The 27957-nt window shown below is 48.6% G+C and overlaps 1 protein-coding gene across 3 annotated transcripts in view; it reads left to right on the top strand.

Moving 5' to 3' along the window:
* The first annotated feature begins 21408 nt into the window (after window positions 1-21408).
* The window catches only part of LOC118215798 (metallophosphoesterase MPPED2-like), a 64533-nt gene continuing 57984 nt past the window's right edge, over window positions 21409-27957 (top strand). Inside the window, exons 1-2 of one of the 3 annotated variants that reach the window (XM_035396803.1) lie at window positions 21409-21654; window positions 24962-25217. In XM_035396803.1, the coding sequence (XP_035252694.1) occupies window positions 25090-25217 (128 nt within the window). In that variant the 5' untranslated portion in view covers window positions 21409-21654; window positions 24962-25089. Of the gene's footprint in view, window positions 21655-22168; window positions 22848-24961; window positions 25218-27957 lie in introns of those variants that run through there. The other 2 variants (XM_035396805.1, XM_035396804.1) reach the window with 2 other exon arrangements.

The raw sequence follows: 27957 nt of genomic DNA, 5'->3' as shown, positions 1-27957 counted from the left end.
TGGGAACGTTGAAATGGTGAAAGCAGAAATTCGCAAGCGTTTGGATGTTTCAGTGCTATCATGGGATGAGGAGAAATGAATGCCATTGGGAGACGTTGCTCAGAAACACAGTGCTTCAGATGGCACTCAGTCTCCTCAGCACAGAGGAATATGCAGGGAGAGCCAGGACAGGCATAAACGAAAGAAGGATCAGTCTATATAGTCTGAGGATGCTGCTCCACTGCATTCTTCAGGTTAGTCTGCTTTAACTATTTGAAGTGTATGTTTTTAGGAATGTTTTTGTTTCAAAATTCTAAGCCAGTGTTCTAGAACTCCATTGCTTTCAGTTACCAGTAGCGATTGTGACATCAGCATTAGAACGTTCATTTAAGAACGTTCTAATCGCGTATCTGTGATCTCACACCTTTAAAGGGTTACAGGTAAAGAGTTCCCGTGCGCCACGGCGTTCAGCCTCCGCGGCGTACAGAAATAGACGGAAATAAAAATAGACGCTCATTATGTGCGAACTGGAGGCTTCGCCCAGCATCCCGATCGCAGGCGGCAGAGGACGGCGGCGGGGAGGCGGGGAGGCGCGCCCGGGGGGACGGACTCCCGCCAGCCGCGTTGGCGGTGCCACCGCCGCGCGCCTCCTGCCGCTGCAGACGGCGGGGTCGCCCCGCGGGCCTTTTCTGGGAAGCTACGGCTGGCAGCTTCGACGAGTGGGGTAACCGCCATTTTGTTTTTTGTAAAAATGCATGGCACCCCCACCCCCCCCCCCCCCCCCACAGAGAAGAAAGGGGCGCTGCGACGGCTAGCTGGCCACGGATTCGTACGCGGGAGACGGCCCGGGCGCGGAGAATGCTGGAGAGGAGAGGAGCGCATATGGCAGCGTGGAGCCTGGTTGCCATGGCATTCAAAAGCCCTCCATCTCTGGTGTAGAAGTCTGTTATAAGGGGGGGGGGGGGCACCACCCACACAGGAGGTGGAGATACCACTCATTGGTATCTCATTCATTGGTGGCAGATACTACACTATTCATTATTTGGGAGGGGTGGGTGGGTATTTAACAATACCCCATGATCATTTTTTGGTGGGGGGGGAGGGGGGATACCATTCTGGTCATTTGTTGAGGCTGCAGACAAATTAGCGCCCCCCCCTCCCTAGATCGGGCACACCCCCTGCTAGGGATCCAGGCGTCTATACTGACCTTGAGCCCCTTCCATGACCTCATCCCTGCAAGGTCCATCACAGCATCAAGGTCCCGGCAGCAGGGATTTGTGGGTAGTCACAACAGGCAAATCCCATCGGTCTCTCCACCTGGGAGGGGGAGGGGGAGGGGGGCGGGAAAAATAGACACATTTCGTTGGAGATGCTCAGGACTCGGCCCCCTCCACCCCCCCACCCACCCCCCCCCCAAACTCCCACGTTCACAGGGGCGAGAGAATGCGAAAAAAAAGCGAAATGAAATAATCGTTCTGAGACCGCCGGCTCGCTCTCGTTTCCCGGGCGCTGAATATTTACGCGCGTCCCGCGGAGCCGCCGCTCGCCCACCCGCCCGCCCGCCCGCGCCGGGAGGGACGCCGCCGCCGGAGCGCCGCTCTGAATGCCGATGGGCGGATTTGCGCGCGCGTGACCGGGCGGCCTTTCAAGTGCCTGTTTAAAAAAAAAAAAAAATTAAAAAAGGGGGGGTGGGTGGGGGAGCTGCGTACCTCCTAGCCCAGGAACCCGAGAACGGTCCCCGTGGAACCCGTCTCATACCCCCCCCTAAACCCCCCGCCGCGCCCGTCATCAGCATTCAGAGGCCGATCCGCGGCCCCGGGGGCTGGTAATTGCCTCTGACAGTATTTAATTACCTTCCGCTGGACGTTTTCTCCGTTTGATTGGAGTCCGCCCCCCCTCCACCTCACCCCCCACATCTGATCAAACCAGACGCCGGTGACAGGCCGGGCCCCGGCGGCCAATCGGCGGTCGGGGCCGGATCGGCGACCTCGCCGAGCGCACGGGTGATTGGCGGTGTCAGAGCTGCCCGTCGTGTCACAGATACGCCTGACGACGGAGAACGATAGAGTCAGGGCTAGACGAGAGCGGAGACAGACAGAGACAGGCAGAGAGAGGCTGGGAGACAGAGGGAGAGGTAGAGGGAGAGAAAGTGAGACATTTTCCCCCTCCTGCCTTGATGGATCCCCCACAGTTACCCACTATATTGAATATTTACTGAAGACATGTCACAGGAAGTACTCCTAGATGTTACCTCAAACAGACAGGAAGTGTGCTTTGCCTCTTGCGTTTTTTACAAGGCGTACAGAGGCTGTGGCCCTACAGAGAGAGCTCTGCGTGGGGACCCTGCCTCAGCTGTGGCCCTATAGAGAGAGCTCTGCGTGGGGACCCTGCCTCAGCTGTGGCCCTACAGAGAGAGCTCTGCGTGGGGACCCTGCCTCAGCTGTGGCCCTACAGAGAGAGCTCTGCATGGGGACCCTGCCTCAGCTGTGGCCGTACAGAGAGAGCTCTGCGTGGGGACCCTGCCTCAGCTGTGGCCGTACAGAGAGAGCTCTGCGTGGGGACCCTGCCTCAGCTGTGGCCCTACAGAGAGAGCTCTGTGTGGGGACCCTGCCTCAGCTGTGGCCGTACAGAAAGAGCTCTGCGTGGGGACCCTGCCTCAGCTGTGGCCCTACAGAGAGAGCTCTGTGTGGGGACCCTGCCTCAGCTGTAGCCGTTCAGAGAGAGCTCTGCGTGGGGACCCTGCCTCAGCTGTGGCCCTACAGAGAGAGCTCTGCGTGGGGACCCTGCCTCAGCTGCCTGCTGCTGAGGACTGGACAGAAACGCTGGTGCTGCAGGACGGAGCAGACTGGCTCTCCATGAATAGGCCATTAGGAACGGGCTCTCTGACTCCGCGCACCAAAAGATTATCGAAACGAGCGTGCTTAATGGGACCCCCAAATAAAGCTGGTGAGCGCGGCCTGGTGGAACAGCTATTGTCTGAGGGCCGCAGTCCCTCTGTAATAAATGCTCTGTATCACCGCCCCCCGCCCCCCGCCCCCCCCCCCCCCCCATTTCTGTGTCTCATTATGACACACATGGCTCTCACAGCAATTAGTGTGAGTGCAGTGCAGGGCACTGACGGGCCCGTGATCTTTGGGCAAGCGGCAAAGAATCATGACACTTTGCACAGGTGCGCCGTGGGTCTGGACGGTTTGTGCTTGTTACATATACAGCACATATGTCATGTATATATGTCTGCATGCAAGTGTTTTCGTTTCATGACAGCTAATGCAACGGCAATCTCTTCTAAGAAGGCCTTTAAAATCAGGAGTTCACAACTAAAATAAAGCTGGTGACATGAATAGTGAGAGACAGCAGGATCAGAAATCAAATAGGATGTGTCATTTCCTGCCTCTTTTAATACAAACAGGAAGGGTCTCTCGTCCACACTCACTGGACAAGAGAAAATGCACCAGAGCTGCTCTCAATGACCAATTAACTGCCAGTCTCTAAGACACTGACCAACCGCTGATCCACACAGCCCTGTAATCAAGTGCTGAGTCGAAGGAGTCTCGAATCGAGTGAGTCGCGAGGTCAAGATTACAAAATCGAGAAGGAACAATCGAACTACGTAAAAACGAAAACATGCACTGAAGGAAACTAGCAAGCGCCACAGGGGGTAGGTGACTGCTACAAAAAAACTCCCTATAACTCCCTATAAAAACTGCCAATAATTTAACGTGTGTGCGTGCAGCGGGGTCATTTTAGTATATGGCCGTTGCCATACTTCAGCTTCACGGTCAATTCCGTCCATTTCAGTCAATTACGTTACCATCATTGCAGTAGGCCAAAGAAAATTAAGTTCACTTGTTCTCACGCTGCTACCGATGTTTATTATTAGTATTCATAACAGTAAGGAATAATAACAAATCCGAGATAGCGTTGTCGCTAGCCCGCTCGCTAATTAACCGCGGCGCAGGTGCCGCCTGCATCAGATCGCGGCGTAGCGTTCCCTCTGGCTCCCCGAGCCGGTGAGCTCGCTTTGTTTACACGCTCACCGTCAAACCCTGAAAGAACGGCACTCGAAATCAGCTCGTTTAATATCGCTGCCGTTGTTTGGAGAGGGGGAAAGATACCACAGCCTATTCAGCGTGCGCTTCGTATTTAGGAAAAGGTTAAGGTTATCCCCCCCCCCCCCTCCCTCCCCCTCTCAGCTTAATTACAATTATGTGCAGGTTTTGCAAATCAATACAGGTACTTCTCAGCTGGGAACTGAATTGGATATCACGTACAATGGAGACACAAACTGCATTTTCAGAACACAGTGTGCATTTTCTGCATTTTGTTTTTCTATTTTTGTCCTGAAAAAATAACTGAATAACTTTGAAGACTTTACTTTTTTTGTCACAATCACTGTTTTTAACAAACTGTTTTTCATCAATAGCATAGTCCACCATGAAATACGTTTTCACGTATTATATGGTGTGAGCATGTGTGCTACAGTTTTTTTTAATTTACTTGAACACATTTGTCTATTCTGAAGCCACATTTTCAAAACAGTTTTCACAGTTCTAAACAGAGGCTTGCTGGCCAGAAAAACGCATTTTGTTTGCAAAATTCTCCTATGCTAACAAAACATTAAACGCACACAATAAAAGCAAACACTTCCATCAAACAATATAACCCGTGATCAAATGAATATATTCTTCCTATCAATGGATTACACAATGGCAAAAAAAAAATACAAACTACACTACTGATATGAATCTATTCACCCTTCATTTAGGCTGTATGCCTATGCTATTTGTTCATACTTCACATCGCTATAGTATGCGCCAAAGACAAGTGAGCACACCACAACATGGGCTGATTTTTTCTCCTAAGGGGGTTTTACCAGAGAAAACCAACCCCGCTGTACTTTCACTTTTTGCGCCTTGCACTTTGAAATGCACTTTAGAAATAGAGATTTTTTTAAAAGAAAGTCTTCGGTCTTTTTCTCGTCTGTGCAGGTCTCGTCTTTCCCATGAACTAATACCTGCGCAGCTAGACGAATTGCTGTAATTCGGAAACACATTTCAAGGCTCAGCTCTTGAACTGCAACCTTTTCTCACCAAAAAAAAAAAAAAAACAATAAGGAATTTCACCCAAAATTAGAAATACCGAACTCAAATGCTGACTGAAAAAAGCAACAAAAGCACGACCGTAAGGAAGCAGGTCCGAAAGGCCATGACATTTAGACCAATCGTTCCTGACCATCGGGTCACATGTTCTCACATCAGCATCCCATTGGACGTTTTTCCTCACAGCGCATCGAGGGAAAGACCAGCTTGCGTGGCGTATCCATCCCTGGCTGTCTTCTGCACGTATCGCCAGGCAACCAGCACTCACTGCCCCCCAGCAGGGACATCTGGTCATGGGGCCGGGGATCATACACCTTCCACCACCAGGCAGAGAAGAATTCTTCAGTTGGGTTCAAAAAAGGGGAGAGTAGGCAGGGAGGACTGGCCACAGTTATACGGGGTTGGGCTGCAAACCACTCATTCATTAATAGACTGAGAGCGGTGGAAGGAAACACTGTCCCCAATGATGACAAGCTGAGACATGCCAGGCCTCAACTGCCCTCTCTCTTCTGGTGGAGCTAGTCTTTCATACAGACCATCAAGAAAGGCGAAAGGAGGTCTGTGCTGTACAGACTGATGGTCAGAATATGGCAAAGAACACCAGCTTTGGAACTGGCAGCACACGTGGTGATACCGGTATCCCTCTGACCTGGCACTGTAACCGATGAGCCCTCTGGCCAATCATGTTCCTCCAGGGTCTCCTCACTTTTGAGAGATCCACTGAAATTAATATGCGATGTGTTCCTTCAGCTTTAAGCTCCACGATTCTCCAAGAGAAAAAGCAGCAGGTACTGCATGGCAGGGCAAGACAGATCCTGACCTGCCTTTGTTGGAGTCTTGTCTAGCAGAACCAACGCAAATCCACACAATCGCCCAACCATCATCCCACTGCACCCCTGCCAAGCCCCTCAGATGATGGGTGGAGGAGACCTGGAGCATGAAAGGAAGGGGGAACAGAGGGATTGCCCCTCACTCTGTCCTAATTTGTGTTTGAGTAGGTATGCAGTGCTATGCTCTAATGGCGGTTACTTCCGTCGCTCAATGGGAAGTCTGAGAGATGATGCTGCGATTGGATCTTTTTAACGCCGTTCTTCTACATGTAATTAATTCTCCGGGATCTGTACGTCTAAACACGGAATCTACCGGCACTTTTTATCCACGTGCCCCTCGTTTCTTTCCCGCGCCGGCGATTCGCCGTGTTCCTCTTTGATTTGCGACTCTCGTCCGGCGGGAATCGCGCCGGCACCCGGGACGTCGACCGAGGAGCCGCGACGTCGGGGAAGGATCCGCTCGCGCGCGGGAAAAGGCTCGTTCCTCCCCCGCCATCAGCTCGGCTCCTGAGGGTGCGATTTATTCCACGCCCCCCTCCCCTGCACCTGGCCCCATTTCCAGCTAATCACCCGTACGGACAAGAAGCACTAAGCCAGGGCATTTCTGTTTTAACGGTGTTTGTCAAATGCAATACATTTGCATTCTTGTGCAAAAAGTGCAGCAGGCTATTCTGCTAAAAGTTTCATGGTTTTTATGCGGCTGTTTTGAGCATTATAAAACTTAATTCAGCTTTGATGAAATACACAAATCTGTTTGAATACAATACAAATAATTTTATCATACGTGGTATAATTCCAACTTGAACATTCGATTACTTTTCTTAGGTTTTCTGTATTGTCGTTTTTTTTGGCTATTCCTGACCAGCATTAGAATCTTCTCTTTATGTCTGTGTCCATCCAACATAGGAGAAACACCGTACCCTGCAAATCAAATGGCAAGACTTCAGGTTGCCCTCTGTCCTTCTTTATTTGTCTTGTGTCAAATAAATATCGCTGGCATGTGAGGTCTCTCAACTGAAACGGCAAACCAGATCAGTCACGCCGTCAGACAGACCAAGGAGCGGCCCGTGGAACCTCGAGATGAAGTTGTGGCAAGGAACGAGCTGGAAAAGGTTGTAAAAGGATTGGAAAAAAACTTTGAAATTTCCTAGGAGCGCACTTAAAGCCAGCGTAAACAAAATGGAAAAATATGGCGTCGTCCAGACACATGACCAACATCAGACTGCCCTGCCAAACTAAGCACCCGGGCGAGAAGGTCAGCTGTCAGCGACCTCACCGATAGGCCAGCGACAACATTGGCAGAGCTGCAAGAGCTCGTTAGCCGAAACCGGAGAAACTGGCCAGAGATCAACATTCTCTTTAGCACTTCACATTTGGCCTCTTTGGGAGAGCGTCTAGACCTAAGCCGGTCCTAAAAACGGCCAACGTTAGGCCATGCGACAGAAGCCATATGGCTAAAAGTTGGACCTTCCAGTTGAAGATTTTGTGGTCCAATGAGACTGAAGTTGAACCCTGAACTATGTTTGATGCAAAGCCAAAACCCGTCCGTACTGTCAGGCATGGTGGTTGTAACATCATGCTGGGGTGTTGCTTTTCAGAAGAAGGAACTAGGCAGGCTTTTGCTTCAAGGCCAGGATGGATCAACCCAAATCCCTGAAAAGAATCTGGTTCTGTTCACAAGAGATCTGTGTTTAGGGTAAAGATTCATGTTCCAACAGGACAGTTGACACAAGGTACATGACAAAAAACTACACAGAATAGTTTAAAAACAAGGTCAGTGGTCCAAAATGTTCCAGCCAAAGCCTAGATATATCTCTCTGGAAATTGTTGTCTAGCATAAAAAATTCTGTTCATCTAACATGGCAGAGTTAGACCAAATCAGCATAGAGTAATGGGAAAAAATTCAAAATACAGGCATATTCGAGAAGGCTTAAAGCTGGAATTTCTGCCAAAGGCCTATCTGCGAAAGTATTCACACCCCAAGTACCAGGGGGTGTGAATGTTTTTGTAAAAGATAAGTAAGTCTATCATTTTTTAGTCTATCATAAGTCTTATCATGTTATAGCTTTACAAATATGTTGGATTTATGGTGTTGGTGAAGGGGGGAAACAGTCATTTCAACGGTGTAACAGGAACAAAGATTGTGAAAAGGTTCAGCGGGGGTGAATATTACTGAAGGCACTGTGACCTTGCGGAATGACTGCTCCTTCAACTCAACCCCAGCCTGAGACTGCATGGCGTGCGGCTCATAATGCCAGAGGTGGACATTCCAGGGGTCCGAAAGTAAAAGTCCTGCCATGTATTTCATCCACCCCTGAACTCTGAGCCCAGCTGATTTAGCTCTACCTCCTGGCTGAAGAATGGTGCTCATTAGCAAATCCAGGTGACTGGAACAAAATCCTGGGATGACCTTTTACTTCCTGAACCTGGATTATCCACCTCTGCATAATGCTAATCAAACCTGGAGTAATTCCACCATAGACTCTCATCCTGTCCGCTGTCCCCTTTCCCACCATCAGAGAAGTGGACCCCAAATATTCAAAAAGAAGAAAAAAAACGCCCCTCTATATTTGTAGTTTGATTTGGAAGAAGGGAACCAGCCAAGTGGGGGGGGAGGGGGGGGCTGATGTTTTAAGGGTGAGTCATGCACCCGCAGGGTCACGAGGGGCAGCTCCCCCCCCCCGTGCCCTGGAGATGAGAGCTGGGAGGGCATTGAGCCAAACCGCCGCTCTATCGCCTGGGCCAGTTCTTTTGGACGGAGGGCACTTGAACCTATCACGTTCCCCCTTGCCCTCGCTGACCCCCGGAGGCCAGAGAGGTCAGACAGCACTCACGCCGTTTATCACCCCCCCCCCGCCTCCTGCACTCGAGCTGTCACATGCCAGGGTTGGGGGGGAGGGGGAATGGGGGGGGCGGCTCTGCAGCCCAACCCGAACAGCCTCATTTAGAGTAATCACCCAGCAGCGCCCCCCCCCAATCGCACCCTCTCTGGTTCCCCGTTCCATCTTGGGAGCCCCTGGAAACGAGCGGCGAATTATCAGAAAGTGCCGGAGGAACGCGGAGGGCTGTCCATTACTGACGCCGAAAAGGGAAAAGGGGCGGGGGGGGGGGGGGGGTTCAGCTCTTCACGCCGCCGAAGCGAGCGGTCGGAAAGCGTTGGGCTCGCGCGGACCCCCCCCTGAAAGGCTTTCCGGTCGCCGTGCTCAACCCAGCAGCTTAAACGCTGTTGGCTGGAGGCATCAGGCATTAAAGGCGAGCACTTCTCCTTTTTGCGAATCGAGCTGATTCTACAGCGAAAAGGTCGCGTCTCCAAACGCCTAATGACCTGCGACCAAAAAAAAAAGAGAGAGCAAAAATGGGCCCCAGACACTTCAAAGTGGGTTTTTTTTGTAAGGAGCAAATTGCAAGAAAGTTGCTCCTTCCTTTTTGAAATATATTATTACTACTCAGACGTGGAATTGTTCTTTCGAATAGTATTGGTCTTTGTGATTTTCTGACAAGTGCCCGAACTTCAAAAAATAACTTTTCCATTTCGACCAAGTGGAAGTGTTCCAAAGTGCCTTTAATGTCCCACCCCACCCCCCCCCCCTCCTCACTCTGCCCGGAAACCACTGAAGGGGGTGTGTGTGTGGGGGGGGGGGGTCCATAATTGGCAGTCTACAATTCTGCATCTCATTTGCTGCCAGGGTTATAAAGTGACACTCAACGCTCAACGGGGAAAAGCCAAAAACAGATTTGCGTCTCTCTTGTCTTAACATGAAAGCAGGTCAGAGACGGCGAGATATTGATCAGCGATAAGGCAACGGCTGCAGGTCTCTCCACTGACTTTAGCACAGTAAAACGTCCAGAGCTGGTTCAACACTTCTTCAAATAAAATTTAATTTCACTAGACAAGAGAAAAAAATACGTTGTAATCAGTGCAAAATTGGCGTGACGTACTCCAGCAGAGCTGATTTAAAACACACCATTTTGCTGTGCTTGTGCTTTGTTCGTCTATCGCATGAACCTCAAAGTGGATCTGATTTCCTATTTAACTGACATTAAAAGTAGTGTGGTCACGTTGCGTTATTGAGTTCTGTACATAGTAACGCATTTTATTACTTGTTACATTACTTTCGTGTTGCTTTCGCTAATGAGATTTGAATAGGCTGCAGGGTTTTCTCCAGCACTTTATAGTAGATGGTACACTTCCACTAAACCCATAGCATCCCCTAATGTTAAGGGAAAAGGCAGACATAGGTGCTGGCTGAATTCTGTTAAAAAAAGATTTTTTTAAAAATAGGCTTACGGTTAAATTTACAAAGCAACACGGACGCGCAGTAAACACTTCATTTTGTTACCAATCGCTAACCTAATCACAGCATTAGAAGCCGGTATCTAACGTAGCGGCACATGAGGTCCCTCATTAGAATGTTAAAAACTGAACGTTTTGAAGAAGGTGCAATAATTCCAACCTTAATATCAGGGGAGGAAGGTGCAGGAGACAGAAAGTGAAAGTCCTGCCGTGTGTTTCTTCCACTCATGAACTCAGCCAGCTGATTGCACTAATTAGTTCTGCCTCTTGACTGAATAATTATGCCAATTAGCAAATCCAGGTGACTGGAATAAAATACTGGCGAGGACTTTTACTTTCTGAAGTTCCTAACTTGTCCTTCTCTGACTTCGTCTCGCAGGTCTTGAGGGATGCTCTTTGACAGACACACGTATGACTGTAATTTTGTGTTTCTGTCGCTCTTGTCCTTGCTTGCCATGTGAAATGTACTTTTGGAAGTCTCTCCGGCTAAAAGCATCTGATAAATGACTAAATTGTTGATTGTAAGTTTAAAAACGTCCCCCGACAAGATCGTCAGAGCGACACACCGCACTTCGGCTGAATGGAAGATGTGGCAATTAGCACATAGGCATGACAAATTTGGGAGCCTGGCCAATCAGCTTCAGCCCACAGTCTGCAAAGCCCTTAAGTCAGACTGATCGGAACACAGCGATGTCAGAGCACACGGGGAGCTTACCGCCAACGTACTCAAGAAACCCCCCCATCCTGCTTTAAGAGCTGAGAGCATTCGCCTTACCTGGCAACCCTTAGCCGACTCAGAGAATGAGGCCCAGAGGATAACAGACCTTCATCTTCCAGTGTAAAACATGCCTGTTTCTTCCCATGAATAAGCTCATCTGAGCAGCCCCTGGGAGTTTCCAGATGCAGTGTAAATCTGCGGGAGTTAGGCTGGGACATGGGTGGAGCGGCACAGGAAACCAGTGTTACACGGATCATACCGGCCCTCACTGCATTGTGGGAACCATATGGACACCATAGGGGCAGCACTGCTTTAGATTGCCTTTTTAATATAACCTTTAGAATTGGAATTCATTTTCATTTATATATATATATATATATATATATATATATATATATATATATATATACACTCACTGGCCACTTCATTAGGTACACCTGTTCAACTGCAAACTGCAGCCGTTAACGCAAATATCTAATCAGCCAATCACGTGGCAGCAACTCAATGCATTTAGGCATGTAGACATGGTCAAGACGATCTGCTGAAGTTCAAACCAAGCATCAGAATGGGGAAGAAATGTGATTTAAGTGACTTTGAACCTGGCATGGTTAATGGTGCCAGACGGGCTCGTTTGAGTATTCCAGAAACCGCTGATCTACTGGGATTTTCACGCACAACCATCTCTAGGGTTTACAGAGAATGGTCTGAAAAAGAGAAAATATCCAGTGAGCGGCAGTTCTCTGGGCGAAAATGCCTTGTTGATGGCAGAGGTCAGAGGAGAATGGCTTCGACCTGATAGAAAGACAACAGTACCTCAAATAACTACTCGTTACAACCGAGACATGCAGAAGAGCATCTCTGAACGCACACCACGTCAAACCTTGAAGCAGATGGGCTACAGCAGCAGAAGACCACACTGGGTGCCACTCCTGTCACTTAATGAAGTGGCCAGCGAGTGTATATATAGCCACAGGACACAGTGTGGAAACTTGATCAGTGTCTACGTTTCCTTGTTACACTTTGCCTGAAAGATGGAGTATAGCTTTAAGTGGGGCATTCATTTTGATTTTGCGGTGTTTCGCTGGTCTGGTGTGCGTCTGGCCTAACAGGCTTATTTGTCACGCACACACGCAGAATCACCGTCAATCCCACCACTCTCGACAAGTCGGAGCTGCCAGCTCTTGGGGAATAAGAATAATTCTGTACAGTACACAAAGTGCATGGCCACACGGGGCCCGGGTGTGGATCTCCAACAATCGGTTTGAGTGGACAAAGCAAAATAAATACCCTAGCAGCCTGTGAAGAGGGTTTTTTTTACTCGTCATAACAGTCCAGGATAAATTCATATGTTTAGGTCAGACATTCTGTGCTGTCAGACCTGGGTCAAATACTCATTTGTTTTGGATTCGTATTCTTTTCCGTACTCTATTGATCTTGCCTGGTATAACCGAGCCTGCCAATATTACCAGAAGGCAGAGTTTGCTCTTTTTGAGAGTATTTCATCGGTTCACAATACACCAGGCAAGATCAGTAAAGCGTAGAAAAGCATTTGAATCCAAAGCAAATACGTATTTGACCCAGGTCTGTCTGCTATCAACCAAAATAATGACTATAGTAGGGATGGGGTGTCTTTGGGTCTTTTTTAAGTCAACTCAGACAGACGTCCATGCTGTAATGGTTATATAATCTGAAAACAAGGATTAATGGCGCTCTCGTGTTTCTTCCTGAGCTACGCGGTAACTTGGCAGATTGGTTTCCTTTGGCGGGAAACGGCTTGCCATTAGCGACCGTAAGCCTTCCTGTATCTCTTGGCTCGCCCCAGACTGCTGAAGTACGGCAGTACTTATCTCTAAACAAATCCTGCTACCGACACGACGACTTGGAACAACCCAAATGTCTTTTCCCGCCTTTTTTTTTTACCTTTTGGATGGAAATCAAAAATTTTCTCTCTTCTTAATGTAATTTTTTTGTTGCAGGCTATTTGGTATCGTTTTATTTTCTCCCACACCTCTTTCCCCCTAGTATTTGGACGCTAACTGCTGCGTGTGTACACGCGGTATGTATTGCAACTGATTTTCTGGAACGTTCTGCGTTTGCGTCGTTCCCTCTCTTCGAACGGCGGAGACCGAAAGCTCGTCCGCTTCGCGTCTTTCAGAAGCGCGAGAGCTCACGAAGCTCACCGGAGTGTTCCGCCTACTTTCAGCTCAGCGGCTAGACTGGCGTCGATCGAAAAACTCTCGCGCGTTCCAAACGGCAGCCTTTCACAACCAACTGGGCCTCGCAGCAGAGCTGGCTGGTTCTCCGAGTCGGCCATCTGTCGGTCTACAGCCGGCTCAGTCTGGACCGGGCTTTCGAGAGAGAGAGAGCTCCACCTTTTGTGGAGGGCTTCCTTTCGAGAGCCGGACCTCGTTTTCGTCGGTCTTATTTAACGCGTACGTTCGGAACGGCTGGAGCTAATTCCTCGACGTTGTTCGGCGCGTTTTATTATTACCTGACGTGTTTTTTCACCGAGAACAGAAAATGTCCTTCCTTGGGGTGGGGGGGGGGGAGGTGAAAAAGGAGATTTTTTTAATCTGTCTTGACTCATTACATTACAGGCATTTAGCAGACGCTCTTATCCAGAGTGACTTACACAACTTTTTACATAGCATTTTACATTGTATCCATTTATACAGCTGGATATATACTGAAGCAATGCAGGTTAAGTACCCTTGCTCAAGGGTACAACGGCAGTGTCCTTACCCGGGAATCGAACCGGCGACCTTTCGGTTACAAGCCCAGTTCCTTACCCACTGTGCCACACTCCGTCCTAGGCTCTGACGAGTGGCCGATTTCTCTGGCTGGAACCCGCCCGAAGCCAGCAGATTGCGTTTTAGCGTCTTTTGAAGAGCCGAACGGATCTGTCCCGCGGGAGAGGGGGGTTAAATTGCACCCTCGAGACAAAGAGCAGCCGCTCAGACGCAGTAGCCGAGGACCCGACGGTATGCAAATGGGCGGACGGACCCCTTCCCCCTGTTTGCTTGAATATCGGCACAGAGCTTCCCCCCTTGCCCTACCTATAGAACCGCTCCTTAAAGGCAGCGATGGGGACGCCGAGAGACGAAACAGCCCTCCGTGCGTCACCCTCACCGTCAAAGGCGACGTCCCAGGTGGAGGGGTAACAGGTGACAGGAGTGACGGGTGGATCCCAGAGTGACAGGTGCAGGATGTGGGGGGGGTGGGGTTCTACCTGCCACTGAGGTGCCGTTGCCATCAATGAAAGAAGCCATTAGCCCTCCTCACACGCACCCCTACGCACCCACCCACCCTTCAGCCTCCCCCCTCCTCTAACACAGTGCTACCTCTGGGTCTCCCGCACAAGATTACCGTCGCGCTCGCAAACGGAGACGAACGAAACGCCCAGAGCAGCGCGAGCAGGGGTTGCGCGCCCTCCTCTCCCGAGCAGCCCGAGGCTAACCGCGCGGCTCACCCTGCTCCGGGCTCAGCCGCACCTTCGGAGCGCCGCGGGCAAGCGTCGCCGCGACTCGCCGCGCGTGGCCACGCCCTCACGAACAAACTGTCTTCGGAGACGAAAGAACGGGGATCCCGCCTCCATCTGCACGGCGGACCACGCGACACCCCCTGGCATCAGCGACGGTTAGCCTTCCCGTGTCCGTCGGGCCTTCCTCGGGCTAGCGTAGCGCACATTGTACAGACACCTAATAAGGATATCAGTGTTTATATAAAAATCCCTCTGACCTTTGACCTCGGTGACCCCTCTCAACTCTCTCTAAAGCAGACTGCCATTGATGTAAACTCCTCTATTGTCAGGACACAGTAAGAAATACTGTAACAGTTATCGGTAACTAAATACCCGCAACCAGCGTGACCTTCGGAAAAGATGACCCAAACCACACACTCTCTTTATCCCCCTCTCTCTCCCTCACACACCCTCTCTATCCCCCTCTCCCTCTCTCACACACTATCCCCCTCTCCCTCCCTCACTCGCTCTCTCCCTCATCCCTCCCTCACACACCATCTCTATCGCCCTCTCTCTCCCTCCCACACTCTCTTTCCCCCTCTCTCTCCCTCACTCACTCTCTCTATCCCCCTCTCTCTCCCTCACACTCCTGCTCTCTCTCTCCCTCCCACGCTCTGTCTATCCCCCTCTCCCTCCCTCACACTCTCCTGCTCTCTCTCTGCCTCCCACACTCTCTATATCCCCCTCTCTTTCCCTCCCACACTCTCTCAATCTTCCTCTCCCTCCCTCATACACTCTCTATTTCCCGCTCTCTCCCCCATTCCTCTCACACTCTCGCTATCCCCCTCTCTCTCCCTCACTCACTCTCTCTACCCCTCTCCCTCCCTCACACACTCCTGCTCTCTCTCTCTCTCTCCATTAATGTAGCCCATGCTCCTCTTGCCCACGAACCAATAAAAAGCCCTTTGTTGTTCACCGCAGTATAAATCATTTACAGGCTTTGCATAAATTTGTGCGATCTCCTTTCTGGGGGTGGGGGGGAGGAGGGGGGGGGGGGGCAGGACTGCCAATCTGATTGGTCAGAAGCGTCGGGAGCTAAAAACAACTTCCAGGTCCAAAATTAGAAAGATAGCGTCCCGACCGGCCGGGCGCATCTCTCATTCCTGGTTTTGACCGGTTGCGGCGAAACGGGCGCGTAAATCATTGATATTCCGCGGCGCTCCGGGGGAAGTCACGTGACAGGGACATAACGCATCAGCCCGGTGCGCCGGTCCTGTTCGGCGTTTAGCATAATGAAAAGTGCACCTGCCCCTGGCCTGCGGGGAACACAGGGTCAGCCCTCCGACCGCGACCGAGAGGCCGTGTCTGTATTTCAATAATTACCATTCAGAGTGATGGAGACAAACAAACACTGAAATGGAATGCAATAAAAAAAAAAAATCTGCCTATTGGAATAAAAGGGACGTTTGTTTAGTTGGACTATCATGAAGGCTATAATGAATGTCGTGCTGATACAGAAATTGCACGAATAATCATGATAAATTTGCTATTTGCTGTTGATATTTGTTTTGCGCAACCGAGATCTAATGCACACTAATATTCTAATGTTTCAATCAGAGCATTTTTCATGTAGCGGGTTTGCTCCATAGATATTGAATTGAATTGTCCCCCTATTTCACGTGCATTGCTTCTTATTTTTATATAAATGTATTTGAAATGATTAATATAACATTTCTGTCATAAAATCATATCATTCTTAATTCCTGACAGATACATGTCAAGCCATTAGGAGCTACAGTATACTCATTACTTTATTTGTTTGGATGCATATGGTAATTGTGTCTGAGCATAAAAGTCTGATTTTTTTGCCATGGGATCCTGGTGTCAAGAACCAACATCCAACTGCCGGGACGTGTGGAGTGTGGCCTGGACGCGAACCCAGAGCCCACACCGTTACCCGCGGACCAGCAGCTACGGTCAATCCGGGGTGGAGGCGTCAAATTTAAATTTGAAATCGGGACCCGGGGTGAAAATGGGGGGGGGGAGGGGGGGGGGGGGTTGGCTCGCGTGTGCAGGAAATACAGAGCGGGCAATGAGAGGGGAGCTTCCAAACCAGCGCGCTTGGATTCTGGGCCACGCGTCCTCCCATCGGCCGCCGGTTCATCTCCACATTAGGGCGGCATCGTCGCAGCGCCTGACATCCCCCTCACCCCCCCCCCCCCCCCCCCCTTCACACTTCACCACGGAAACCCTATCAAGCCGCACAGCAGGACAGAAAGCAATGAAACCTCGACTCAGACTTTCCTGTAGATTCATTTTTGCACATAATCACCCTCTCTCTCTCTCTCTCTCTCTCTCTCGCACAAATCTCCCTCTCTTTGCTCGTTCTTTCCTTTTTTTAAAAGAAGAGAAATTGCACCGTTCTGTTGTTTGTTTGTCTGTTTTTATTTCCCTTCCTTCTGAAGTTCCCTTCTTCCCCGCCCCCCGGCGCCTCGCTAAACGGGGCGATCCGGACGCGCCCGCGTCTCCGCGTCTCCGCGTCCCGTTCCGCCGGTCGCCTGCCCGCTGCCCTCTGTCGCGCCCTCCGCCCGCCCCCCTCGCGTCCGTCCGTCCGTCCGTCCGTCTCGCCTCGTTCGACGGAGGCCGCCGCGTGATCGCCACGACTTCGGGGCGCCCGCCTGTGAAAAGACGGCTTAGCGGGCGACGCCGATTAGCGCTCACCTTGCCGTTCGAACGAGGCGCGCCGTCGGGTAACTTCGCCAAAACGGACGCGAACGAGCAGAGCTCGCCCGTTCAGTTATTCCGTACAATCTGAAAAAAAGAAATGCGTTCATCGGTAAAAAATATATATATATGTATCTATATATAAATCCATTTATGATCTAATATGAATATTCTTTGCTTGGTATTCTTAATTAGTTTGTTCTCACAATAGAACAAGCTGTAATGCGATGAGTTATACGGCTCTTGTCAGATTTAGTCTGCACGGCGTCCCCGGTATATTCACAAGTCCCCCCCCCCGCCCCCGTGTCCCCATAAATCTCTTCAGCCCAGTGCTATTACAGCACGTAAGGACAAACACAGATACGCCTGTGCTGTTTCCAGACCTCACTCACAGGCTCAGGGGTAAACAGGCAAACACCGAGCCTCCGCGTTCCTTCCGAGGTTTACCCGGCCGATCTGAGCTCCGGGCTCAGCCTCTTCCTGAGAGACGCGCTGAGAACAGCGGCGCCGAGGACAATTTTCACGCCCGCGGTGCGCTCTGCGTTCACGAAGCTCGGACCCGCGCCAAATTACTCCACTCCAGGAAATAAGTATCTTTATTCGGGCTAAAGGGGACAGGAATCGATGAGGGAGCTTCCAGTCGCAGAGAGTCGGAAAGCTCTGGAGGAGCGGGGCGACGGCTTGCTCTCTCGTAAAAATGGGAGGCCTGTTCCGTCCACAGCTAGAAGCTCCTCTTCTGTGCCAAAAATTAATATCCTGGATTTTTGTGGAACCCCCCCTCCCCAGCGTTCCGCTCCAACTGGTTATAAAGCACCAGCCCTGCACTGGGCAGATTTAAACAGTCTCATATGGCCTGGATCTGGCCTTTTATAGCTGGGGCTAATGTAGTGATTTTCATCCTGTAAAACCATGATGCAATATATATATATATATATATATATGTATAAATACTCTAAAAAGAAAGAATTCCAGATTAGTTCAAAGGAGGATGCAGGGCTCCAATTATGCAAATTATCTGTTACCGTGCACAATGAGAAAAAAAGGGAAATGTTTCAAAGAATAGTTAATCCTTGTGGGAGGATTATAATGGACCGGTAGCAGAATTTTAATCTGCCCAACCGCTGTTGTACATGAAACCCGCTTGATTCACTTTCAATATACGCATCTTAGAGGAGCTTCTAAGCAGACGTCGCATTCATTTGCATTTATATACCATAGAGCGACGTGCCCGTGATTGAACGCACTGGAGGTGCGGTTCTGTCGCCGTTAAAAACACTGCATATGCGAGGAGCGTGGCGCTGATTTACGGAGGGTCGTTTGGACCGAGGCTGATTTACTGCCAGCCCGAGAGATGATTACAAATGAGAGCTGATTTTAATGTTGGGGTTTGAATCACGTTTATAATGCGTGATTAGCAAAAGGGTCACATGTTTACACCTATCAAATCTCGCCTCTACGTACCCTCCCCTTCCATAAGCAAAGCAGAACCAAACAAGCAATTAATTAAATAAATAAATAATCACATCATCACTTATTTTAACCATGCCCTGTTTATTTAACATGAGTAATATATCTGTGCTTTCATCAGATGTACATAGTGAAATGTAAAGTGTTAACAGTGCTAAATCAACTCTCACAGAGTACACGTGGTCCATACATGTACTCTGTTAGAGGAGAATTAACACTGGACATTTCACTGTGCAGTCACACGGCTAGCTTGCCGGTTTCTCTCACGCACCAATAAAAATGCCCCTGTCTATTTTGTTGTTCAACTAAAATGCAAGCCCACGACACACTGTGAAGCGCAGACAATTCATGGCATTCTTTACTGTGAAATTAACAATGAAAATCATGTCCTTTTTCGATTAGCCTTGCTGTTATTTAGACGAAGGGTGGCAGACAAAATTGTGATAAACACAAATCTTAAACATTGCAGCCAAGATGCTCGGTCGAGTATTGTCCTCAAGCTTGGGGAAACACCATACATTGCATGAATAAAAGCTGCTCAGAATTGAATTCTACTATTATTACTTAATATGCATTTTATTCTTTTCGCAATAGCATGGAAGTCAGTTTAAGGGTTATATATATATAAATATATATATATACTGTGTTATAAAATATATGGCTTATATTAACAACCTGAATAACATTTACATTTTCCTTTGTGTAAATGTGATCTGGACTGAAACAGAATAAAAAATTCATGGCAAAAGCCATTTCTCATTTGACATTTGGACACTTTATTTTTTTATATCTTTTTTTTTTTTTTTTTTTAATGTAACCAGGAGGAACAAATGGTGGTCAAATGTTTAAACGCGGGCTCGCTGAATGAAATTTAAACGCGGGGCCCCACGTTAGCACCCAGAGGCTAGTAGATGGAAATGTATTTCCGGAGATAAGAGAAAAGTCAAATGGAAATTACCCTCTGAGCCGCGACGGCGGAGCGAGCCGCAAAGAGGGCTGCGGGAAATTGAAGCGTGTCAGTAAAATTAGAAAATCCACCTCGGCTCGGCGATCGGCGGGGATGTGAACGCGTCGCGGGGTCGCGTGAAATGGTACAAGGATGCGCTTACTGCGCTTCTGAAAATCACATTTGCATGGTGGTATCAGAAATGCGAGGGGCTTGGGGCTTTTGAAGTGATTTGTTTATCTATTCATTTAGACTCTTTAAAAAAAACAGATGACCCCCCCCCCCCCCCACATACACACACACATACACACATAACACAGAACGGTCATAGTTTACATGCAGTGAATTTGTATAGCCTAAAATTGGTAATCCTTCTCCCACCCCAGCCCTCCGAAGATTGGCCCGCTCGACTAACTCCCAATTTTATGCTTTTAATAACGTTAAATTAAATAAGTTCATTCGTCCTCCATAATATGAGGAGCGGAATTGCAAATCCAGCCTATGGGCCCACTGTGGTGGATTATAAACAGACCCACTCGCTACACACAAACCCACACTCACTACACACGGATCCACACACAATACAAACAGACCCACTCACTAAATACACTCACTCCACTCATTACATACAGACCCACACTCACTACACACAAACCCACACTCACTGCACACGGATCCACACACAATACAAACAGACCCACTCACTAAATACACTCACTCCACTCATTACATACAGACCCACACTCACTACACACAAACCCACACTCACTACAAACACTACACACGGATCCACTCACTAAATACAGACCCACCTCACTACACACGGACCCATACACAATACAAACAGACTCACTCATTACAAACACACCCACTCACTAAAAACAGACCCACACAATACAAACAGACCCACTCACTACAAACTGACCCACACACACTACAAATGGACCCAAACATACTCAGATGCTCATCCTGACGCGCAGAGCATCCCCACACACCCCAGCAACACACCTTCCAGCTTGCAACTGCTGTCAACCTCCAGACTCCCGGAGCGAATGGGGGGGGGGGGGGTTGGGGGTGCTGGCCTCTCGTGCTCTGACACATTCACATCGCAGACCTCCAGCTTGCTTGCCGGCCACGCCGGTCCACTGTGCCAGAGTGGTAATGTCTCTATCATGGGGAGGAGGTCGCTGTCCATTACACTCTGACCTGGCCAATGACAGGCCCACTCTGGGGAGCCCTCAATTGCAGCAATTCTGTCACCCCCACCTCCTTCCTTCTCACACTTCTCACCTAACAAACCACCCCCCAACCCACTGCCATTATCCTGCAAAAACAAACTATGCTTCTGTTTTTTAAATAAAAAATCGAATGCCTTTCTCATCTGCCTCTTTAGACAAAATTATGCTTTTAGCATTCAAAACAAGTGCAATTTTCAGTGGACCTCCATTGCACTGCACCTTCAATTAGGAAAAGAGAGAAATTTGACTTTTTGTATCCAGGTATTGAGGAAAACATGATAAATCATTGAACTTTTGCCACTAGCCCCGTTACTCGATTTGCTGTGTGCGTGTCTGTCCGTGCGCTGAAAAAAAAACACTGGAATAGTGATGTGTTTAGCCTACAGTATGTTCTATAGCAGGTTTATTGTATGATAGCACTATATCTAGTTATCCTTGCTGTTCTTAGCCCTTTTGTTCCTGTGGCGTTTGAAGCAGCATTCGCTGGTTGCGAGATACCTGTTCCGAAAATGCTTCTGAAACAAACTGGTAAAATCATTTCAAGGTGGAAGCGACGTGTCATGGCAGTTTCGGGCGCGCGGCACAGTAAATGGTGTGCGCGAGGCTTCCCCCCGTGTGTGCCTGTGCTGTGCTCTCTGACCCCAGTGGCAGTCCCCTCGCACTGCACTACGCTCGCTGGCTCCCTTCCTCCCACATCGAGGCTGCGCTCTCGCACGCTCACGGTTTCTGTCTGTCTCATTTCCACGGCAGCCAGCCGGAGGTCCCTCAGGGTCGAAGGTTCTGCCCTACTTGCTCCAACCTCAACCTTTCCGCCGCCCGAATCTGCATTCGTTTTCTATGGATCGGCGTCTCTAACAACGCAGAGGGCAGCCCCGGGACACATCTCGGCAAGCAGAAAGGTATTCACCCCCCGATTTGCGAGAAAATCGCTTCGAAAAAATAGCAAGACACAAAGCCGTGGGTTAGAGGTGTCTTGTCATTTACAAGGAGAAAGATCAGGAGGTTAGTTCAGCGGTTCACCGCATATGCGGGTGTTCTTAGCATTATTTGAAATAAAATATATGGTGAAGGATTGGGTAGTCACATTGTGCTTGATTAAAAACAATAATGTTACGTGGAAGGCGGCGCAGTGATCTTGTAACGTGCGGTGTCAGAGGTTCAATGTGGTCTCTTTCCCTCTTTCTCTTGAGAAGTCATTTTCGGTGAAAGAGTGAATTTCTTGCACAGTACTTTATGAAAACTTGATTTTTAAATTATTATTGTTTTATTGTTTGCAGTACCTAAATCAAGCACCAGACAGATCAGAGTTTATTATGTAACGCGAAACGTAAGATCCGAAGCTAAATCGTTCACTTAGCCAAAATGCAACGGGAAGGTTTTAGTTCTCGCTAGGTTATCGGCATTGCACAGTGTAGCTTCTGAGTTTACATGTGCTAATGTTGCTAACGAAAATATTGGTTAGCAAATGCCCAGTTTTGTTTTCATAAATGGACTCCTGCAAAGTAATTTGGTCAAAGTTCACGAGTCTAGGTGAAGATGGAATTGTGTTTGCAATATATAAATGCATCCGTAATTCGTTGCATTATAAAAGACTGTGACATCTCTGAGGCCTAACTTGTTTAAATGTAGAGGGAGGGATTTGGATAAAACTGACAAAGGTAGAAAAACATTTTATTGGTAGTCGGGACTGGTCGGTCTTTTTGAGAATAATTTTGAAGAAGAAAGCTGTAAGGATAGTGTAACCTCGTGTTGCTTTATTCCTGTTAATGTGGCGAACAGTTCATCCGCTGAATTATATATCCTCAATTGAACCTTTTGACCTCTCGGCATTGTTTTGATTTTAAATTAACGATGGCTTTATAGCAGTGATCGTGGAAGGCTTTAGCATGAATGACGCTGGGCAGGAAATCTCGTATAAAAGCCAGGAGGGGCCGAAGTCAAACCCATTGGCTACTTGCTATAATAAATCAGAAGAGATAGCGAAGGGGAAACGAACGCCAGCGGCGAGCGAACCAGAGCAGAAGCCGGGAGAAGGAGCTTCCTGGGCGGCATGAAAAAGCAAGCGTTGCCGGTAATTTACATGTCGAACAGGGTCAGTTCCTGGAGTTAAACTGGTTTCATTTTTTGCTGCAGAGAATGCTCTGACATTTTTTTATGCGTTGTAACGTGCGATACTTACTATTTTGTGAAACGTGCACCTTTTTTGCTGAGGAATGCTCAAATGCACATAGTCTGCATTAAATGGTCTTTTTAAGTAGGCGACGCGAAATCCGGTTGCAAATCCCATTTATGATTCTAATGTATTGCTTGACTGACAAATATTAATTTGTTATATTTGTTAATTTATGTTTTTTTAAAATGCAGGTGTGTGTGTGGTTGCGATTGGGGGGTGAATTCGTTCCCATTCCTTTGTTTAGATATTTTTGTTTTGCGAATTAAAAATAAAATCTGAATAGCATAGCCCACTGCATCTGCCATTCTGTGCAGTTATTTGTAGTTATACTTCCACTGTAGCCTATTGCAAAACTTCAGCCGTGAAGGCTCCAGTGTAACTTAAATCACTATGTGCCAAAGGAGAAAGTAAATTCTCATCAGTGCAAAGTGTGAATAGTTGGTGTCACTGCGCTTTCATAAAAGCGGTTCAACGGACGTTCAGTTTAATGTCCGTTTTATCCAGCGTGGTTAGATTTCTGGATTTTTATTACAAATACCGAATTAATGTCAAACGGTTGCTCATAATTATTTTAACTCGGCCGAAGTGTTATTGTTTTTACATTTTGTTTATAGAAAATAGAGGAGCATGGAACAGTTTAAAATTTTACAGGTTTGCAAAGGTCATTCCAACAAGGAATTTATACAGACTTCCTGAGTCAATAAATTATTAGGCTACTTTAAAATGACTGACGGTCAGTTTACTGCTTATCGATAACGCTGTCTCTTATCAATATTTACCCTTAATGCTACTTGTTCACTGCATAAAAAAACAAACACACACACACACACATATATATATATATATACACACACACTCACCGGCCACTTTATTAGGTACATTTTGCTAGTACCGGATTGGTCTTCTGCTGCTGTAGCCCATCTGCTTCAAGGTTTGACGTGGTGTGCGTTCAGAGATGCTCTTCTGCATGCCTCGGTTGTAACGAGTGGTTATTTGAGTTACTGTTGTCTTTCTGTCAGGTCGAACCAGTCTGGCCATTCTCCTCTGACCTCTGCCATCAACAAGGCATTTTCACCCAGAGAACTGCCGCTCACTGGATATTTTCTCTTTTTCGGACCATTCTCCGTAAACCCTAGAGATGGTTGTGCGTGAAAATCCCAGTAGATCAGCGGTTTCTGGAATACTCAAACGAGCCCGTCTGGCACCATTAACCATGCCAGGTTCAAAGTCACTTAAATCACATTTCTTCCCCATTCTGATGCTTGGTTTGAACTTCAACAGATCGTCTTGACCATGTCTACATGCCTAAATACATTGAGTTGCTGCCACGTGATTGGCTGATTAGATATTTAACCCCGTTAACGGGTTCAGTTTGCAGTTGAACAGGTGTACCTAATAAAGTGTGTGTGTGTATATATATATATATATATATATATATATATATATATATATATATATATATAATAAAAAATGTGTCTTGAAAACGGTCAATATGGAAACTTGTACACTTTTGTGATTTTCCAGCAATCCTTTTAGTGTATGAACACTTCCAGACCTTTCTCCTGCGGCTTTATCTAGTACTCTATTGTTTATCATTCTAAATTCACGTGAGAATTGAATGCCCTCGATGAAGTAATTAATGTACGCCGCACGTGGTGTAGAGTATGAATAAAACAGTAAAAGCGGCCCAAGTCATGGGGGTTCCCACAAAGTTACAACTGCACTCTTACAAGTTCCGACCTTTGTGTGCCTTCACAAATGCTGAGCTGGTTGGTTTGTTTTTTTGTGTGTCTGTGTGTGTGTGTCTGTGTGTGTGTGTGTACGTGTATCTGTGTGTGTGTGTGTATGTGTATCTGTGTGCGTGCGTGTATGTGTGTGTGTGTCTGTATCTGTGTGTGTGTGTGTGTGTGTGTGTATCTGTGTGTGTGTGTGTGTGTGTGTGTGTATCTGTGTGTGTATGTGTGTGTATCTGTATCTGTGTGTGTATGTGTGTGTATCTGTATCTGTGTGTGTGTGTGTGTGTCTGTGTACAGGTGCAGACTGCAGACTGGTGCGGTTGCCGGTCGGTTCGCCTGGCTCTGAGGGGGCTCTTCTGAAGGATGCCGGCCGCGAGGCCCCGCTCCGGATCCCGCTGAACTGCTCATGTGCGAACGGCGGGGGGATGGCTCACGGAATGGCGTCGCAGGGCAAGGTGACGGTGGCCGTGGACGAGTACAGCGCCAACCCCACGCAGGCCTTCACCCACTACAACATCAACCAGAGCCGCTTCCAGCCGCCGCACGTGCACATGTGAGTTCCCCCCACGCGCCTCGGGGGCGGGGTGGGGCGGGGGGGGGGGGGGGGCGGTTTCGCCTTGGGGGCGGGTCAGGGCGGTTCGGGACGTGAAGGAAAGACTCCTCTCCTCAAACTTTCCCGTCCCAGGTGAAATCGTGGCGGGACGAGAACACAGAATGAGGGTTGCTAGTGGCAAAATTACAAAAAGTTGTGTAAGTCGCTGTGGATGAGAGTGCCTGCTAAATGGCGGTAATGTAATGTAATCAGTCACAGGTTTTGTAGCTTTCAGCCTCCGAATCTTTCGAACGCGTTTGTCTGGTAGGGGGCTGAATCCCGGCGTTCGCTCGGGAGTGAAAGTTTTGTGTCTCTCTGCGAGGCGCTGCTGCTGTGCTGTGTGGTGGCGTGGACTCCCGCATACCGCGCGTGCATGTCTGTTCACGATGCCGTGTTCACGAGCATAGTTCCCCCTCCAATGAAATTGAACCTTCGGGCCGCCCCTGGCCCCGGCGTAGCTACGACGAGCGTGTACGGTCAGGAAGGCTCCCTGTCATCGCCTGCTTGATGTTTTTTCCCCCCCTGTCTGACACCAGACCCCTGTAACCAAGGGGGGCGGGTCCAGAGAGAGGGGGGGGGGGTGTGTGCTGCGTTCTGATTGGATGATAGATGATAGGTTCAGTTTGCTGCGAAAGCACCGGATACCTGGTTTAAAAGCCAGCAGGGGTGCATTGGAGCTTCTCGTGGCGCAGTTTGGACCTCTGTGTCTCGGGTTCGAGTCTTGTTCTAGACGCTGCGGTTTCAGTTCCGGAAGTTTCTTGACCCCTCGTCGCTGTAAAAATTGTAGGAGTGTGAATGGATCACGGGGTTCGTTAGCTGTGAAGCTCATCCCTGTGGATAAGACTGAGATGCTGAGAAAGAATAATTAATGTGGTTTATGGGGCCTGCAGTAGATAACTGCTTAGGCTCTTGCTCAAAATAGCGAATGTGGTCTCCCTGTGTTTCTGCGTTTCTGTCTTTGAAAAAACGGTTGAGGTGTTCGCTTCTTGCTTCTTGCATTGGGGTCATTTTATTTGTTTGTTTGTATGTTTGTTTGGTGAGTTTGTTTTAAACTTGTTTGAGCTTTTGTGACCCTTTTTGATTTTCCCTCCAAAATTCAGCTGTTGTGCCCTGCAGTTTTATCTGTAAAATACATGGAATGTTCTGGCAAAATAAGGCTTATTTAGACCTGCAAGTAATAATCTTGTTCACAGAGGGGTTGCTAGGTAGGGTTGGGGGAAGGGGGTGGGGGGGTGCGTAAGATGCTTCAGAGTTAAGTGTGAAATCCCAGTTAACATTTCTCGTGGTAAAAAGTTAACGAAGCGCGGTCTAGGTGTTCAGGTGAAAACCCCAAATGTTTTCTAGCCGGCTAGCATATAGCCGGGCTGCATCCGGGTAAAAACCTGAGCAATGGTGGGGTCATAACACTCTCTCTCTCTGTCCGAACGCCTCTCAACCAAGATTTCCACACCACTGGACGTCTAGATTCCCGCTTCTGCTCACCGGGGTTTGGCTGTCCTTGAATGAATGGGGGGGGTGGGGGGGTGGGGTGGGCAGGGCAGTGAGGCCTTTTGAAACCTCATCCGTTTTAATGTTTCCCGGACCTCAGTGTGCTGTTTTCCGTGAGGGCGGGTTTTTGCGAGGTGCGCTGCGATCGCAGAGGCGGTCCGATGGCCGCGGCCGAGGCAGGAGGCGCCGCGGCGCTCCGTGACCCGCGCGTTAGCGTCGGTCGGCGGTAATCGCTCGGGGCGACGCGTCGGAACGCGACCCCTTATGCGGGGACCCCCCTCCCTGGTCTGCATTTTCTGCTAACGTAGCTTAGCCTCGTTGTTTCGGCCTTGCCGGGAGCGAACGGGGAGAAACAGGAAGTGGACGCTGCAGGTTTGCGTCCTATTCGTGCAGCGCTTATCTATGGCGGGCATTTCGTTGTCTCAGTACGTATACTCTGTGCAATGACAATAAAGTTGAATCTAATCTAATCTAAAAGTTTTGTCATTGGGTTTAGTGTTTCCACATGCATTTTTAAGGGCACAGTAAGGCTTTTTTTTTTTTTTTTTTTAAACCTAATGCTAATTTGTGACGGTGATAAGCTTCATCGTTAACCGCGGTGGCCGAAAATGGCCGGCCCTCGCCGCCCTACCCCGGGCCGCTCGGGCCCCGTGGAGTCTGGCGCTTCTCAGAGTCAAAAAATCCGACCGTGTCTGGCCCGAGCATTTTTCAAAATTTGTTTCCTTTGAATTTTAGGGTACAGGGAAGTTGCACAGGGAAGTTTGCCTGGTGGACCTACTGGTTGACCAAAATGGCACTTTGACCGCAATTACACGTACAGAAACGCATTTTAATCTGGAAAATGAAAATACGTGGAAACAGTCTGTCGTTGAGCTGGTATATTTTTTATTTTTTGGTTGACTGTCAATTGGTACTTCGCTTTGACACTCGTTTCCAAACCTCCGCGTTATTTGAAAGAGCGCGCTGGCGTAGATCGTTTAGCGGAACATTCTGCATCTCTCGCCTGAAGTAGCGTACCGATGACTCTGATTTAGAGACTGGTCTCCTGGTTTAAATTCGTGGACCGATGCTACACGTTATGCTCGGTTGCAACGTCCTGGGTTTTTACGAAATATTTGTTAGTTCTCGAGCGGAGGAATTCGTTCTCGGCCGCGGACGTTTTGCGCCCCGTTCCCTCGACCGCTTCGCTCGATCTCCGGCTTAACTTTGTCGG

This window comes from Anguilla anguilla, chromosome 16 (genome assembly GCF_013347855.1).
Source record: "Anguilla anguilla isolate fAngAng1 chromosome 16, fAngAng1.pri, whole genome shotgun sequence".
Classification (NCBI taxonomy): Eukaryota; Metazoa; Chordata; class Actinopteri; order Anguilliformes; family Anguillidae; genus Anguilla; species Anguilla anguilla.
This window is presented reverse-complemented; position numbering and strand designations above follow the sequence as displayed.